The sequence below is a fragment of the Choloepus didactylus genome, chromosome 6 (genome assembly GCF_015220235.1).
Source record: "Choloepus didactylus isolate mChoDid1 chromosome 6, mChoDid1.pri, whole genome shotgun sequence".
NCBI lineage: Eukaryota > Metazoa > Chordata > Mammalia > Pilosa > Megalonychidae > Choloepus > Choloepus didactylus.
The window spans coordinates 4,202,775-4,220,706 of NC_051312.1; the positions used below are offsets into that span (position 1 = coordinate 4,202,775).

The 17,932-nt window shown below is 46.1% G+C and overlaps 1 protein-coding gene across 2 annotated transcripts in view; it reads right to left on the bottom strand.

The window, feature by feature from the left end:
* Positions 1–17,932, bottom strand: part of NADSYN1 (NAD synthetase 1) — a 43,313-nt gene that overhangs the window by 24,097 nt on the left and 1,284 nt on the right. For both annotated transcript variants that reach the window (XM_037839215.1, XM_037839216.1), the window contains exons 2-6: positions 17,678–17,738; positions 12,512–12,628; positions 6,842–6,895; positions 6,222–6,311; positions 622–673 (exon numbers count right to left, since the gene is read on the bottom strand). In XM_037839215.1, coding sequence (XP_037695143.1) covers positions 622–673; positions 6,222–6,311; positions 6,842–6,895; positions 12,512–12,628; positions 17,678–17,738 — 374 coding nt within the window. The remainder of the gene's footprint in view (positions 1–621; positions 674–6,221; positions 6,312–6,841; positions 6,896–12,511; positions 12,629–17,677; positions 17,739–17,932) is intronic.

Consider the following 17,932-nt stretch of genomic DNA (forward strand, 5'->3'; position numbering starts at 1 on the left):
GCATGAGTGGTCAGGAAGAGAGGCCCAGATGAAACGGGAGGCGGTGACAGGGGAGCTTTATGGCGACCGCCCTCGTTTTCTCCATCCTAGAACCGTGGATGCACAGGCTCTGACAGCTGGGTCTCACTTGGGGCTCTCCCATCACGAGGAGGCAGGTCCTTTGGGGCTGTGCGTGGGGGAGCTGGACCTCAGTTAGGCAGAGGCTCTTTAGTGGGGAGAGGGGGCCACAGCCGGAGCAGCCGGGGGGCTCGGAAGCTAAGTCTCCTGTGGGCGATGGTAACAGCCGCTGGCCTGCAGCGGGCAGATCCACCACGGGGTTCACCCACACCCACACCCTACTGCACCCGCCCATCCCTGCCCCACTCACAGCCACCTGCCAGCCACAGGTGATGACAGCAAAGATGGGCTCACCAGAGCCCCTTCCCCAAGAATTTAAAATTGATGACATTTCGCTCTCAGTGCAGAAAATCCTTCCACCCGGGAGATGGACGCCTTGGAGGGGGAGATGCCCACTGGAGGGGCTTCTGCTGCTGGGAGCCGAGGGTCCCGGTCCCCCTGGGCCAGCCTGAGCAGAGCAGAGTGACACTGGGCTGTCAAAGGACTAAACATCCAGGGACCCACCTGCTGTGTCAGCTCCTGAATCATCCGTGGGAGAAAATATTCCTCTGTTTGCCTGGAACGGAAAACACCATAGAGCTCTAAATGTAAACAAGTTAACGAATCAGTAAAGGCAGTAAAGTCACCGCCCCGTGATCCCACAATGCTGTCACTATCGTTTTTAGATTAAAAGGAAAGAAAGTACAAAGGTAAACTGCCGTGACTCCTGTGTGATTTGTGTGACGTCCCAGTGTGTGGTGTGGTGGGTCAGCTGGATGGGAGGTGACCTTGGGGTGACCCTGGGAGGGGTGACTGGGGTGGGGGTATCTAAAAACAGGTCACATGGCCCCCTCTGGGTTCAGGTGGGATTCCTGACCAGTTATTGAATCAGAAAAATCATATAATCATATAATCCACCTACAACCACTAACCCATATCATCCTTAAAATTATAAAATAATGTTCTCAATTCATAAAACGGCAAAAGAGCTCAACACTCGACGTTAAGACAAGGTGTCCAAGGTGCTACGCCAAAAGGTCACAGTAGAGAACAGATGGTTCCTCAGAGTGGACCTCCATAGGCTGTCTCAGGGGGCATTAATTAGACAGTAATTAACTCTATTTCCCTTCTGCTTTCTTAGAATTGGCGAGGGCCTTCTGGGTGTGCTGCTAGCCGCCCTATTTTATTTCAGTAAGATTTAAAAAGCTGAGACACTGAGCAGATGGTGCCTTCCGTCCCCCTCGCTAATGGGAAGACGCCCCGTTGACCGTCGGGCCCCTCGCTGTCCCGGAGCTGGGGCTCAGCTCACTGGCTGAAGGGTTTCTGTTTGTTTCTGTTTGATTTTTTTTTAATTTAGAAACCATTCATTGGGATGCACCTTTATAATTTTTTAAATTAAGAAAGAAATACGTGCCCTGAAGAAAACATGTTTAAAATATAGCTTGAGTAAAATGGATGAAATGAAAAGATCCCTATAGCTCTACCACCTCCATATGTATACATACAGTCATATTACTGGGAACACACAAATTAGGAATTATCACATCTTCCTGGTGAACTAAAACTTCCACAGTCATTAATAAACCTCTTTATTTTTAGCAAGGCCTTTTGCTGGCTATTTCATCTAAGAGTATAACAACTTCTTTCTCCCTGGTACCTTTTGACACTCTTTGATTTCCAGTCTTTCCATGGTTTATGCTCTGACTTTCAAGTAGGAAGCATGTGGCTGGAATTTCATTTAGTCCAGCCTGATTATCTCAGCCTTTTAATTGAAAATGCAAGTTAATTTTTATTTATAGTGATTAGTGGTATACTTGGATTTATTTCTACCAACTGATTACATACTTTCTCTGAGTCCCATTTTTTCTGTTGGATTTTTTTTTATTTGCCTCCCTTGGTTCCCAGGGGCTCTTTCTCCTACACCACCAAGCACTGGGGTTGGCTGCGGCAGTTTCCCAGCCATCCCTCCTGATACAGAGGACTTGCTTCTCAGTCACCCAGGGTGTGGGTGCTGCCTTTGAGCACCCAGTTTTTTGGAGGGGTCTCCTATTGAACTCCCCACCTTGGACCAACTCTGGACCTGGTCTCAGGTACCACGTGCTCCACACGTCCATGAATTTCTCAACTCTGAAGCTCAAGGTCTCCCAGGTTAGGAAAACCCTTGGAGCAAAAGCCAGCCTTGCACTGGCTCATTTCTCAGGGCAGGTTTCACTTTGGTTTTAGGCTCCAGGTATTTTCTTACTTTCATGCCAGCTCAGTGGTGCATATTTTTAAAAAATAAGCTATAAATGCACAGATATTTTACCCAGCACCTTAATGGTTTTCAGCTGTGAGGGTCATCTGGTATCTAAACTGCCATATTGCCAGAATCAGAAGAAAAGCAGAAAAGGAGCACATTGGATGGCAGACAAGAACGGTCAGTGGTTTCATTGGAAAGATGGAAAGTTAAGTTTTAACGGTGGCAACAGCCACCATCACCACCTCTGAGGGCAAAGCAGAGAAATTCTAGGCTTTGTGCCCAGTGGGAGAAGGGCAGGAATGGTGAGCTGACCGACCCCACAGAGGCTCTGAACAGCCGACACCTGGCACTGCGGGGACCAGCTGGCAGAGGGGAGCCAGGGCCGGGGGCACGTTACACCTGGATCATCTCCCTGGCCCCGCATCATCGCACTGGAGACCAGGTTCACCATCAGAAGAAACTGACCAGAGGGCACTGGGCGCAGAGCACAGGCACAGAGAGGGAGGGGAGGGGGCGGGAGGGAGGGGGCTGCGCCCATGGCCAGACTGAAGACGAGGCTGAGAGTCCACAAATGCCAGTGTGGGGTTCAGCCCAGGAGGCGGAAAGGTTTTTTGGTTTTATTCGTTGCTTTTTGTTTGTTTGTTTTTTGGAGACTATAAAAGGCCCTGTAGGAATGACAACCAAATAGAAACCTCCGAAGTTCCCTGCAGCGAGAAGCTCAGCTCAGCAGCTCAGCAGCAGAGAGGAAGCAGTGGCCAAGCTCTCCCTGGGCTCACAGCTGTCCAGTCAGGTTTTGGGGGCTTTCTTCCTAAATATGTATTAAGAGCCAGGGGTCCCCCAAAGGGCTTACGAGAGTCCCAGCTTTGAAGACAGAGACCCAAGTGAACAGAGAGAAAAGTAAAAGAAATCGGAAAAAGATGTAGACAACATAGAAGGAAAAAAAAACAACTTGTTAATAGCTCCAAGAAATAAGAGGGTATACTAAAAAATAAACTTTAAAAAAAGAGAAATTTAAAAATGAAAAAGAGCGCTTAGAAATTAAAAATAAGATAACTATATTAAAATTGCAATAGAGAGAATAAGACGAAAGATATCTTCCAGAAAATGGAGGAAAAAAAAGATAAGAAAATTAGATCAATTCAGAAAGTCCAATCTCTAATCAAGAGATGTTCCAGAAGTAGAAAACAGAAAAAGAAAAAAAAAAAAAAAAAGAGGAGAAAATACCCAAAAAATAATGCAAAAACATTTCCCAAACTAAAGGATATGAGTCTTCAGCATACAGGGGTTTAGAGATGTCAGAAAGACCCAGATAAGGCCCAGCGTCATTAAAATTTACAACATCAAAGATAAAGAGCAGCTTCTCCAAATATCCACAGAGAAAAGAAAAAAAAATCAGATATGAAAGATGAAAAATGCAAACAGCATCTGGCTTCTCACCAACAGCAGTCCTCATCCAAAATTACGAGGGAAGAGTATCTCTAACCTAGAACTTTCCTACGCCCAAAAACTATTCATTAAAAATGGAAAAAAAGACATCTGTAGATGGGTAAGGTCTCAAACCATTTACCTTCCAGGAGGTGTGTTTAGGAAGCTCCTGGAAGACGTGCTCCAGAGAATGAGCGAACAACCAGAGACGGACCTGGGTCCGGGAAGCAGATGGAGCACAGAGGAAGAGTGAAGGGGGTCGGAGTTGAGGGCTGGGGTGCAGGGCTGGGGGACACCGGGCCTGCCGGAGACGGGGAGAGTCAGGGTGAATCTGCAGCAGACAACAGGAAGCCACGGCAACAAAAACGTGGCAGCATGCTGACTCCAGGAGCGAGGAAAGGGTGAACAAAACTATAGTCCTAAGATATGACTTGGCTCAGCTGTGGACTTTTATTTGTTCAAATCATGTAAACACTGATTGTTAACTTAACAAAAAACTGTGAAATATCTGTATGAGGAAGACGAGGTGGAAGGACGTGCAGGTGGGCTCGAGTGTGTGCTGAACCCCCTCCTGCCACAGCAGGGAGGCTCAGGGCAGTGACAGAACCAGGGTTTTTAGAAGACGACAAAAAGGCACGATATAAATTCAAACATCCTTCTTTAACGATGTTCTAGAGATTATGAAGGTAAGCCACGGGGGTTACAGGAGAAAGGAGAGAACCAGGCTGCTCCAGGAGTGGGCTCAGACTCCCAAGGGCAGAGCACGGCTCGGTGTTTGTTGATTTCCTTTTTGTTTTGTCATCAAACTTAGAGTATTACTTATGACTTTTAAAACCATATTATTACATAAAAGAGCAAACCATTTGTGTAATAAACTTAAAGCATTATGTTAAGCAAGGGAGGCCAGTCACAAAAAAATACATACAAATGATCCCATTTGTATGACATCTAAGAACAGAGAAAACCAACCTTAGAGCCCCCGGGGAACTGACTGAACACAAGGGAACTTTCTGGCAAGATGGAAAGGCCTATATTTGCTTTGGAGCGGTGAGTGCACAGCTGTTTACAACTGTCAAAAATGAAGCACCTAAAATCTGTGCATTTTATTTTATTCTTACACCTCAGTAAAATATTTGTAGCTCCGTAAAATAATTTTAAAATAAACATTATCTGATAACATCATTCCTAGCTTTTAAAGAGAATTTAAAAATAATCATAAAATTATTTCATAATACATCATTTCTATCATATTTAAAGGGTTCCACAGCACAGAAAAAAAGAAGAAAAAGTCCCCCAATATATTTTAACAATTAGCATAATACTGATATATAAATCTGGAAAAGCTAGCAAAAATCCTGTATAAATATGGACATGTTAAAACAAAGTTTAATATACTATTTCTATTTGGAGTTTATTCTGGGCATGCAAAGATTTTTCATATATTGTCAGAAAGAAAAACTGTTTATCTCAATATATGCTAAAAAGATATTTGATAAATTAAACATCCACTCTCAGTTAAGTTTTTTTAAAAGTAAAAATAACTAAAGATGGACGTAAATCTGAAACCAAATGCAGAAATGCGAAGAAACTTCCCAGTAGAGCCAGAACAAGACAAACATGCCCATTATCAAAGAGTCTTGTTTATCATTATTCTAGAAATGCTGGCCAATTGAAGTCATTAAGAAAACGAAATGAAAGGTGTAAATATCAGGAGGAGAAAAGTAAAATTAGTTGCATGTGATAGAATTTTGACTTGAAAAAAACAGTAAGAAAATCAGCAGGAAAAATGACTAGACAGAGCAAAGGCTTAGGAAGGTAGCCAATTACAACGCAACACACAAAAATAAAAACTTTACCTGTATAAAAATACTAACCATCTAAGAATATGATGTTGAAGATTCCATTCACAATAGTACAAGGATAAATAAATAAATGGGGTAATAAAAGTAACAAGAATATAGAGGAATTCTCAACCAGGATGACTGGGTCCCCCAAGGGACATTTGGCAACGTCTGGAGGGGACGTTTTCTTTTGTCGCAATTGGGCTGGGGGGTTGCTACTGGCATTTAGTACGTAGGGGCCAGGGTTGCTGCTAAACACCCTACAATGCAAGGACAACCCCACAATAAAGAATTATCTGTCCCCAAACGTCACTGGAGCCAAGGCTGAGAATCACTGATACATGAACCACTCAAGATGCAAGTAGCACTTCTCTTTAAGTGACTGGTGGTCATTGATGAGGACCGAGAGCCATAAGTGGTTTCTGATCAACTTGGCCATCATCTGATCCCAGCATCCACCAGCCACCTCTAAATGGCAGGTACTCAGGGGGCAGGGGCTCACCTCGGGTTCTTGTGCACCCCCCGTCCCCCAGGAACAAGGCTAAACACAGAGAAGATGCCCCATGTATCCAAGGGATGGTCACGAACCGCACCCGGTGTGCCAAATGCTCTTCACTCACCGGACCTTCAACCACGGGGTAAACCAGCGCAGCTCGTGGTAGTTGCCTTCGTTGGCCAAGGCCATCTTGGGTCTGATGAGCAGAATCTTCCTACAGGCAGGGAACAGGCTGCTGGGACGGCCACACCCCCAAAAAGGAGCCACCACCGTGGGTCACAGCCTCTGAAGGGCCGGACCATGCAACGCAGAGCCAGCTTGAACAACTGGCTCCAGGAAACTGCTTTCCCGCTCTAGGCTCCAGCTTCCGGTCTACGAAGCAGGTCCCCAGGGCTCCATTCACCTCCTGTTTGCTGGCAGCTGACACCCAGGGTCTCCAAGGAGAAGGTTACAAGCCTTCCCACACCTAGACTGAGTTCCAGGCATTGAGGATGTGCCCTTGGGCCTCCCTCTTTCTAATGTCTGAGGTGCCCACGGAGTGGGATCAGAGGCCAAGGGAAGTGATGGTGCCTGAATCACCTGCCGCCGCACCTGTCCTCACTGAAGCCCGGTGTTTCCAGGAGAAGCCACCTGGCGCTCGGTCCCCAGGGACCAAAGTTAATAGGACCCCGGCTCAAGGCCCCCCAGCCCCAGCCAGAGCTCAGGAGAGACCCCCGGCCGCACGCCTCCCGGGGACCGACCTACCTGTTGAGAAAGATCACCCTGCAGTTGTAGCGGACATTTCTGTGCATCACGGGCCTGCAGAAGGGAGGAAATCCACGGTTGTCTTCCCTAGACGTGAAAACGCAGGCCAACAGGGAAAAACCCTGCAGCTCCGGAAATTGCAGGTTCTGCTTGCAATATGAAGCTTCCTCAACCCCTTAAGAGAAGCCACAAGGCTCTTCCATAGCTTTCTAAAATCAAAATGCGCAAAGGGCCCAAAAGCTCCTGCCAGGGCTTGCACCCTAACCTGAAGGGGTTCTTCTAAGGTAGGCCCAGGGCCATTCCCAGCTCGGCGTCCCCCGTCTCCTCGTGGAATGTTCTGCTCCCAGGCCTTCCAGGGGCTCGCTCTCTGGCTCACGTCCCTGCTGCCCCGTCCCCTCCCCATCCTCCCCCAAGCCTTGGACCAGCCCCTGAATCTACTGAATTCTGTGCATTCGCTCGCCGTCAGCTCCCCCTGGAACCCCGAGTCCCAGCCACACGCCCTCCGGCCCACGGACGGCTGCATCCCCTGGGCCCGGTGGCAGGAAGATCTGATGGAACCGATTTGTAGCTCAATATGGACCACTTCTCAGGACCTGACCTGGAGCCTGGTGCTCCCTTCCCTCCCTGACGGCCAGCTCTCTCCCCCTTTGCAGGTGAGTTGGCTAAAGCTGGAGAGGTAGCACTCAGCCAGGGGCACCCCATGAGCACAGGGCAGAGCTGGGCTGAGCTCAGGCCACTGAGCCCCGTTCCTGGAGAAACCACGGCAGGCTGCGGACAGGGCGCAGCTGCACTGGAGAAGGATGGCCCTTCAAAGCAGGACTCGGAGGACGGGGCAGTAAATGAAACTGAGTGAAACCAGTAAATAAATGCCAAAGAGGTGGATAACTATGAATAAGGCAACCAGCTTTTGAGGAAATAAAAACAAGTTGTTAGTAGCATGGGCCTTCCAGCGTTCATGTACCAGCTCAGCCTTTAACACCCTAGCCCTTTCACCCTAAAATGAGGAATTAAAGCACAGAGGAGTGCGAGGAGCCAGCTGGAAGGCAACTGCTTGCACAGTTACTCTGATTCTTGTTTCTATTCCATCCTCAAACCAATCCAAAACACATTTCAGGTGGCTTCAATCACTATGTATTTTTAAATAAAACAAAGACCCCTAAGAGAATATCTGAACTCTAACCAGAGTAAGCCTTTTGGACAAAAACAGAAACAAGCAAATATACAAAAGCAAAAGATTGGACACTTTGATCACATGGAAAAATGCAATGCTTAAAAACATAAACAACTGAAAAAGCTACAGATTGCATGGTTCCAATGATATAGCATTCCGGAAAAGACACAACTATATAGACAGTAAGGAGATGAGGGGTGCCTGGGGGTGGGAGCGGGGAGGGGTGAATGGGTGGGGCCCAGGGCATCTTTAGGTGGTGAAACTGTCCCGTAGGACACTGTAACAGTGGGAGCACAACATTAAGCATTTGTCATAAACCCACAGAACCCTACAACACAAAGAAGGAACCACATGTAAACCGTGAATTATTAACCTTAATAATCATTAAACTTAGTCAATACTCGTGTGTTGGTATTGGTTCATCCATCGTAATAAATGTACCACACTCATGCCAGGTGTTCGTAACAGGGGAAACTGAGCTGGGGAGAGATGGGTTATCTGGGACCTCTGCACTTTTGGCATGATTTCTCTGTCAACCCAAAACTGCTCTAAAAAATAAAATGTAAGTGAGTAAGTAAATAAATACATAATTACACCCCTCAAAAGTTAAATAGCATCAACATACAAGAAAACAGTTTTCTCGTGCATGGAAACAGGTTGGTATATTTCCTATATGAATAAATCTTAAAATAAATTAGGCACCATGCTGGTTTGAAGCTGTTATGTACTCCAGAAAAGCCATGTTCTTTTAATCCATCCCTGTGGGTACAGACCTGCTGTGAGTGGGACATTTTTCTTAGGTTATTTCCATTGGGATGTGATCCAGACCATTCAAGGTGGGTCTTAATCATTTATTGGAGTCCTTTATGAGAGATAAAAAGTAGAGAAGCTATAAAGAGAAGCCCCAGAGAAACTGAGAGACAGGGACACACTCACAGAAGCAGAGAGAGGAAGTCACAGAAGCCAGAAGCTGAAAGCAATGAAACCTGGGAGCAAAGGACCAGCAGACGCTGTCATGAGCCTTCCCATGTGACAGAGGAGCCCCGGATGCCAGCAGCCGTTCTTCAGAGAAGGTATCTGTTCCAGTTTGCTGAAGCTGCCAGAAAGCAAAATACCAGAAATGGATTGACTTTTACAATGGGGGTTTATTAGTTCACAAATTTATAGTTCTAAAGTGGTGAAAATGTCCCAATTAAGGCCTCAGTAGGATAATACCTTCTCTGAAGAAAGGCGGACAGAATCTGGGGCTCCTCTGTCACATGGGAAGGCACATGGCTGGGGTCTGCTGTGCCTCTCCAGGGTTAGCTTCTGGTTTCTGTTGCTTTCTCCAAAATGTCTCTGGGCTTCTGTCTTGGCTACTCTCTCTCAGCTCCTCTGCTTCCTTGCTTGTTTCTCCCTGAGTGTTTCTCTCTAAGCATCTGGGGGTCCTCTCTTACCTTCTCCAGGGCAAACTCTGGGCTTCATCTCTTAGCTTCTCTCCTGGTTCTGGTTTCAATGGCTGTCTCCAAAACGTCTCTGGGCATTTTCTTTCTAAGCACCTCTGTGTCGGCTCTGAGCACTCTTTCTCTGTGAGCTCTCTTAAGGACTCCAGTAAACTAATTAAGACCCACCTTGAATGGGTGGGGTCACATCTCCATGGAAACAGCCTAATCAAAAGATCCAACCCACAACAGGTCTGCCCACACAAGATTAGAATAAAAGAACAAGGCTTTTGTGGGGTACATAATAGATATAAAACAGCACAGTGCCTTTCTCTTTATGCCTTAATTTGGACATTTCACAGTCTCAGAACTGTAACTTTGTAAACTAATAAATCCCCATCGTAACGGCCAGCCCATTTCTGGTAGCGTGCATACTGGCAGCTTTAGCAAACCGAAACAGGCACCACTTCAAGAATAGGCAAAAGAATACGTGACTCAAACACAGAACCACAAATAACCAATACACAGAAAAATGTTCAACTCCATAATAGTGAAAGCAAATTAAAATAAGATACTTTGGGGCTTTTCAGTTATCCACCATTCAGAGATTTTCCTTTAGCTTTCTTTGGGACAGCCAGTCCTCAGTGTTATTAAGGACAGCACAATTTCAACCACAGATGGCTGGAGGGTGCCTCAGCACATTCTTTCTGGAGGACAATTTGGAAGACAAGTAAAGATGGGAGACAGTAATGGCATTATGATCAAATTCTTGTTTTCTTCAGTGGAGCTTACAAATCCATAAAAATACTCAACTTTATTTTAAAAACATATCTTCAAATATGATTAACACTCTAAGGGTAAAATCAAGAAAACATAAAAATAGGATTATAAATTCCAAGCCAGCATAGGTAAGAAAGTGGAATGAAGAAAGCAAACAAAATCCAAAAACTGAAAGGAAAAAAAAGTGAGAAAATACATGACTAGGAAACTCAATAAAGTGTCAGGAAGAAGTCCACATATCAATAATCATAGTAAATGTGAACGGGTTGGATTAAAAATCACATTGATAGACTGCTGAAGAGACCCCACCACACCAAAGTTCCCCTCACAATTGAAAATAAAGTGGTAGAAATATGTATGCAAGGCAAATACTAAGAAAAAAGACAGCAAAAAGGACCATACATGTATCCAATAACGCAAAATTCAAGGCAATATAAATAGAAACAACATAAAAGTGTCACCAGGATGACACAGACATACACTGTGGTGGTTGGGTTCATGTGTCAACTTGGCCAGGTGATGGTGCCCAGTTGTCTGGTCAAGCAAGCACTGGCCTAACTGCTACTGCAAGGACATTTCATGGACTTAAATCATCAGTAAGTTGCCTGTATCCAAGGCTGATTACAATCAACTAAGAGGAGTGTCTTCAGCAACGAGAGATGTTTAATCCAAACACTTGGAGGCTTTAAAAAGAGAAGTGATGACTTCAGCAGTCAGAAGAGAGAATTTCCATAGCTACTTCAGTCAGCCAGCTTCTCCTGGGGAATTTATCAAACCTTCATCAGAGTTGCCAGCTTGCAGCCTGCCCTACAGAATTTGGACTTGTGCATCCCCCCCAGTGGCATGAGACATTTTATACAATCTCATATTTACAGACATCTCCTAATACATGCACTCAATAGCACCGCAGCAGAGTCCTACCCTCCATGCGGTGAGGCAGGCACGGAGCCAAGACTTCTAACGGAGTGAAGAAAACCACTAAGCTGGTTTGAATCTGTTATGTACCCCAGAAAAACCACGTTCTTTTAATCCAATCTTGTGGGGGCAGACCTGTTGTGGATGGGATCTTTTCATTACCCCACCCATTCAAGATGGGCCTTAATTAGTTTACTGGTGTCCTCTATAAGAGGATAAAAGGCAGAGACAATTTGGAGTCAGCTACTGAAACCAGGTGCTTGGAGATGCTAAGCTAAGAGATGAAGCCCAGAGTTTGCCCTGGAGAAGCTAAGAGAGAACCCACAGACACTTCAGGAGAAAGCCACTGGAATCAAAAGCTGAAAGCCATGCAACCTGGGAGCAAAGGACCAGCAGACACCAGCCCCGTGCCTTCCCAGCTGACAGAGGTGTTCCGGATGCCATCGGCCTTTCTTCGGTGAAGGTGTCCTCTTGTTGATGCCTTAATTTGTACATTTTCATGGCCTTGGAACTGTAAATTTGTGAACTAATAAACCCCCATTGTAAAAGCCAATCCATTTCTGGTATTTTGTATTTCAGCAGCTTTAGCAAACCAGAACAATCACTATATGCAACAGGGCAACACCATCTCCCATTTGGGCAAAGGATGTTTGTAGGCGCATAGGAGCTCCCTGGAAGAACGTGCAAACGCTGTTTCCAGGAGCTGCCTTTGTTGGGGGGGATTGGGGGGCTGAAGGGCTGGGTCGGGGACAAACCTACTTTTCAACATAGGCCTTCGGTATCTTTTAAAATTTGCAAATTACCCATCACTGAATTTAGGATGGAGTTACGGTGTCCCTGGACACGTGGATATGTGACGAGCTTGGACACATAGATAAGTGAGGTCCTTGGGCACAAGGATATGTGACGTCCTTAGACATGAGGCTATGTGAGGTCCTTGGACACATGGATAAGTGAGGTCCTTGGACATGTGGATATGTGACAACCTCGGACAAGTGGATGTCCTTGGACACAAGGATAAGTGAGGTCCATGGACACATGGATATGTGACATCCTTGGACACGTGGATATGTGAAGTCCCTGACACATGGATAAGTGAGGTCCTTGGACCTGTGGATATATGAGGTCCCTGGATGCCTACACATGTGCAGTCCTTGGACACATGGATACTGACGTCCCTGGACATTTAGATATGTGCCGCCCTGGAAATGTGGATAATGAGGTCCTTGGACACGTGGATACAGGAGGTCCTTACACATGTGGCTATGTGACATCCTTGGATACGTGCATAAGTGAGGACCTTGGACATGTGGATATACCATGTCTGTGGACACGAGTCCCAGACTGCCCCTTCTTTCTGAGTTTTCCCACCTTGGCACTTACATTCCCACATCACAGATGATGTCCTGAGTGACTGGAGATTCCAAAAGTGCAGCCAGGACTTGCAGGGAATGCAGGAGGGTATCTGACTCGTGATAATGATCCCAGCATCCATAGCCACTGTGGAGAGAGGAGTGGGCAGGTGAGGCCTTTTGACCCAGAGCAGGGGAGGGGATGGGGCCTGTGAATCTACAGAATCAGGATTTCTCGGGGTGGGGCCAGTCACCAGCAATTTATAGTACCCCAGCTTGTCTGTTGTGCAGCCAGAGTTAGAACCACCACTACAGAAGATGATACACTTACAGGAAATTTAAAAACCTGGGCCCCTGTCCTTTCCTCTCATTTTTTGCTGTTATGAGAAATTCTGTCTCATGTAAACTAGTGACTACCCTAGGATTTTTTTTTTTTAACCTTTAATGTGTCCAAAATGCCACCGATCTATACAAGTAACCAAAAGAAACAAAGCTGGACTCACAGCAAATCATTCTTCAGACAAGGCAGCTCATCAGCATCCATTCAAAATAGAACCCACCCAGCCACTCCCGAGTGTCTTCTCTAAGTGCTTGGAGTGGGTTGCATGATCCCCCCAACCCCCAAAATGCCCACATCGTCACCCTCAGAACCTATGAATGTGCCCTTATTTGGAAAAGGGGTCTTTGCAGATACAATTAAGGATGGAGATTATCCTGGATTTTCCAGGTGGCTCCTAAATCCAATGAGCGGCGCCCTCATAAGAGAGACGACAAGATCATGGGGAGACGGAGGCAGAGGTGGGGGTGATGCGGCCACGAGTCAAGGAGTACCTGGAAGAGGTGAGGAAGGGTCTCCCTGAAGCCCCCGGAGGGAGCACAGCCCTGCCGACACCTGCACTTCAGACCTCTGGCCTCCAGAAGTGGGAGAAAATAAGCTTCTGTTGTCTTAAGCCCCCAGTTTGCAGCAATTTGTTCAGCAGCCCCAGGGGACTCAGACACTGTTCAATGACATCATCGAGTGTGAAAACTGGGCTGAAAGCAATGTCTTAGTAAGGAGTTCTGTGATAAATGGATAGTATCTGTAACACTTTTAAACCTTCAAAAAGTTTTCCTTTCCACTCTGCAGCAGCCTGGAAGCATGTTTTGAACACTGAGCAAATCTGGCACGCACAAGCCTAAACTCAAAAGCTGGCATTTGCCACTTACAATGCCTGGAAAAGCATCTCTCTCTGCGTTTTTCTCTGGTAAGAGAAACCCCTGGTTCTCAGATGAAATAGGGATCAAGGAGATGCCTCGGGGAGCGATCAAGACCGGGGAAGCCCTTTCCTCTCGGACTCCTGATTCGTGAGTTTTTGCTTCCTGGTAACCCAGGCCCACGTGTAATTCCAGGCATCCTGCTGTCCAGCGTTCAGCTACAGCTGAGTTCCTACCCCTTCTGCTGGCCCCAGAAAACCATGTTATAAAAGCTAATCCATTCCTGCGGGTGTGGACCCACTGTAGGTAGGACGTTTTGATGAGGCTAAGTTAAGGTGTGACCCACCTCATTCAGGATGGGGCTTAATCCTCCAAGCAGAACGAATACAGAGAGAGAGAGGAAAAAAAAAAAGCCATGGAAGCAAGAAGCTGAAAGCAACAAAACCCAGAAGGGAAGGGAGACCAGTAGATGTCACCATGTGCCTTGCCATGTGGCAGAGGAGCCAAGGATCGCCAGCAATCAGTCTTCAGGAAGAAAGCATCACCTTGATGATGCCTTGATTTGGACATTTTCCTGGACTCCAAAAGAAAGCAAATAAATTCCTTTTTTTTTTTAACTCAACCCATTTCATGGTATTTGCTTTGAGTGGCTTAAGAAACTAAAACAGATTTTGGTACCAGGAGAGTAGGGCGCTGCTATTGTAAATACCAAAAAGGTGGAAACAGCATTGGAATTGGGTAATGGGCAGAGGCTAGAAGAACTGTGAGGTGCTTGGTAGAAAAGACTCAGATTGCTTTGAAGAGATTGTTGGTGGAAATAAAGACACTAAAGGAACTTCTGAGGAGGCCTCAGAAATGATGAATGTGTCACTGAAAACTGGAAGAAAGGCGACCCTTGTTTTAAAATGGCAGAGAATTTGGAGAAATTGCATAATGGTGCCAGATGGAAAGCAGAATTTGAAAGCGATGAGCTTGGATATCTAGCTGAGGAGATTTCCAAACTAAATGTGGAAAGTGCAGCCTGGCTTCTCCTTACAGCTTATAATAAAATGCGAGAGGAAAGGGATAAGCTGAGAACTGAACTCCTGGGAATAAAGAAACCAGAAACTGATGATTTGGAAAATTCTGAGCTTCCAGAAAGCGAGTCCCCAGAGAACAGTGCTACTACATATGAGGGTTTAACTGAGCATGGAACCCATTAGCCATTTCAATGCAAGTCAGGATTAGAAACGTAGTTATCTAGGAAGGATTTGCGGAAAATCCTATAGTTGGGACCCATGAGTGCTGCATACAAATCAAGTTTTTAGCGAGATCTGTATGAACAGAAAGCAACAAAACCAGCCTGGACTAAAAAGGACAGAAAAGGGACAGATTGAAGGAAAAATCACTTTGAGGGCAGGACCTTGAAAGCTGAGGTCTGCACCGAAGACATCTTCTCAGACCAAGGGGCAGGGCTACCCATGTGGGTGGAAATAGGGAGTCTGCCCTTGGAGAAGGAAGACCTTCCACCACCTTATTCAGGAAGAGTGCTACCACCCCAGTGTTCTCAGAGGGTGGAGCATATGCCCTGGAGGGTACAGAGAGTCTGGCTGCCACCCCACTGTTCTGAGAGGCATGTGCCTGTGCCCCAGAGATTACAGAGTCTGGCCACCACCCGATACTTGAAGAAGAGGGGAGAAACTTCACCTCAGCATTTGGGGAGACCAAGGCCACTGTGCAAGCACAGGGGAAAAGATGGGGCTGGTGCCCCATCAAGGACAAAACATTGTTCTATCGATGACTCTCAGACCTTGAAATCTATTTGGAGCATGCCCTGCAGGGTTTCTCAATTGTCTGTGACCTGTGATCCCTCATTTCCTTCTCATTTCTATCATGGGAATGGGAGTGTTTATCCCATCCTGTCCCTCCTTTGTGTTTTAGAAGCAGGTAACTTGTTCTCTAGGTTTCATAGATCCACAGATGGAGGGGAACCGTGCCCAAGGACAACACACCCATAAAATATGCTGATGACACTTTGTACTTAGTATTGTTACTGAAATGAGTTAAGGTTTTTGGGATACTGTGATGGAATGAATGTATTTTGCATATGGGAAGAGCATGTCTTTTGGGGGTCCAGAGGATGAAATGTGGCGGTTTGAAACTGCATGAACTCCAGAAAACCATGTTCTTAAATCTAATCCATTCCTGTGGATGTGAGCCCATTGTAAGTAGGACCTTTTGATGAGTCTAAGTTAAGGTGTGACCCACCTCATTCAGGAAGCGTCTTAATCCTCTAACTGGAGTCCTTTATAAACAGAATGAATACAGAGAAAGAGAGAGAGAGAAAGTCATAGATGTAAGAAGAAAGCAATGAAACCTGAAAGAGAAGGGAGAGGCCAGCAGACACCACCATGTGCCTTGCACGTGGCAGAGGAGCCAGGGATCACTCGTAGCTGGTCTCTGGGAAGAAAGCATTACCCTGATGATGCCTTCATTTGGACATTTTCCCAGACTCTAAGAGAAAGCAAATAAAATTCCCATTATTTAAACCTGACCCATTTCATGGTATTTGTTTTGAGCACACTCAAAAACCAAAATACATGGGCTGATCAGTAAGTGCCCAGAAGCCAATTTGAGTAGCAGCCTTCAATACACAAAGCCTACAAAACTGGCCCAAAGTAAACAGTCAGCATATCCAGTAGGTCCTGAGTCAGCCCACCCTAGGAGCACCAGCCCCTCGGGTCTATTTCCAGGTGCTCCTTCTGGAATGATCCTGGGAACCCTGATCATCAGGGAACAGCAGGTGCATCCAGTGAAGTGATTTAGCACCACCCTATGCCTCAGTCTCCTCTTTGTAAATTATTGCAAATATTAAATGAGATTCTTCTCAGCATGCTATACGTGGGATGGCACCAAACTCAGCTGGGACCTTATCCCTGCTTGATACAAACATATCATCCCGGGATCCTTTAGTTAAAAATCTCCCCCTTTTTAAAATGACAGGTCCAAACTGGGGATTGTAGATGCAACTGTTATGGAAGGGAGAGAACAGGACAAAGAAGGAGATCAAATCTAATCTCAAGTGTCTGGGCATCAATTGAGTCACAAGGTCCAGACTGTCAACTGCAACCTCTCCAGGGACAAGGGACAGACAAACAGGGACCAAGCCAGGAGCTCAGAAGGAGATGCCACCTAGAAGCGGAAGCTACGCGACCCTGGCCGACCCAGGATCCCAAAAGGACAAACTAAACGTTCCCGGATATGGTGAGCGAAACTTAGAAGTCGGCATTCTACAGAGACGATTAACCTAACGAAGAAAATGAACTTGGAAGGTCAGAGGGTAAGATGCTCAAGGACAAATACAAAAAACCTGAGAGAAGAAAATTTCTGCTTAAACTAAGTCCAGAAACAAGAACAAGCTAAAGACAGCAGACAAGGATGGAGGGCAGACTTCCCAGTCCCGTGACTGATTAGGAACCTCAAAGACAACAGGAAACTCACAAAGCACGGAGGGCAGCTGGCATCCAAAGTAGGAAAAGAACAGTAGCTTAGAAGAAACTTACAATGGGGCAGCTAACTGATGTTTCTTTACCATAAGGGACAAGAAAAGAATTCCCCAATTATCGCAAAAAGGCAGATGGGAAGTGATGATTTATGCTTGTTTGTGGAAAGATTCTGAGACCACTGGATAAACCCTTTTTAAGGCCAAATATGAAAATAATAACCAGGGAAGGGTTGGGGTCCAATGGAAGCAGCCCAGCTCTGAAGTCAGTCCAGACCTGGTAAAACTTGGCTCCTCCAATCACTCCATGTAGGAATCTGGGATTGCCCACCCCTGGGCCTCGTCTTCCTCAGGGGCCAGTGCAGCTACCTGGGCCTGTGCACAGGTTGCCAATCGCCTCCTAAATAGGCCTGGCACATCCCTGTCCTTTCAGCTGGGGACTGCTGGTGCAGACACTCCCACCTGCCCACCCCTGTGCTATGAGCTTCCACAACCCCAGGTTATGTGTGGGTCGCTTCTCACCATATTTCCAGTTCTGGTCCGAGCCTGTACTTGGCTCCTTTGTTTTTGGCAATTTCAATACCTATGTGCACAGAGAGAAAAAGAAAGAGGCACAGTTTCAGCACATAAACTATGTTCAAAGACAGATAAAACACCCTGCAGGTGCAATAAAAAATTAACAACAAATAAGAACTCTCTGCCATCCCTTGGCCCCCTGACAGCCCGCCCTTGACAGCCTGGCAGCGAAGGACAGAATATCCCAAACTGCTTATTCCT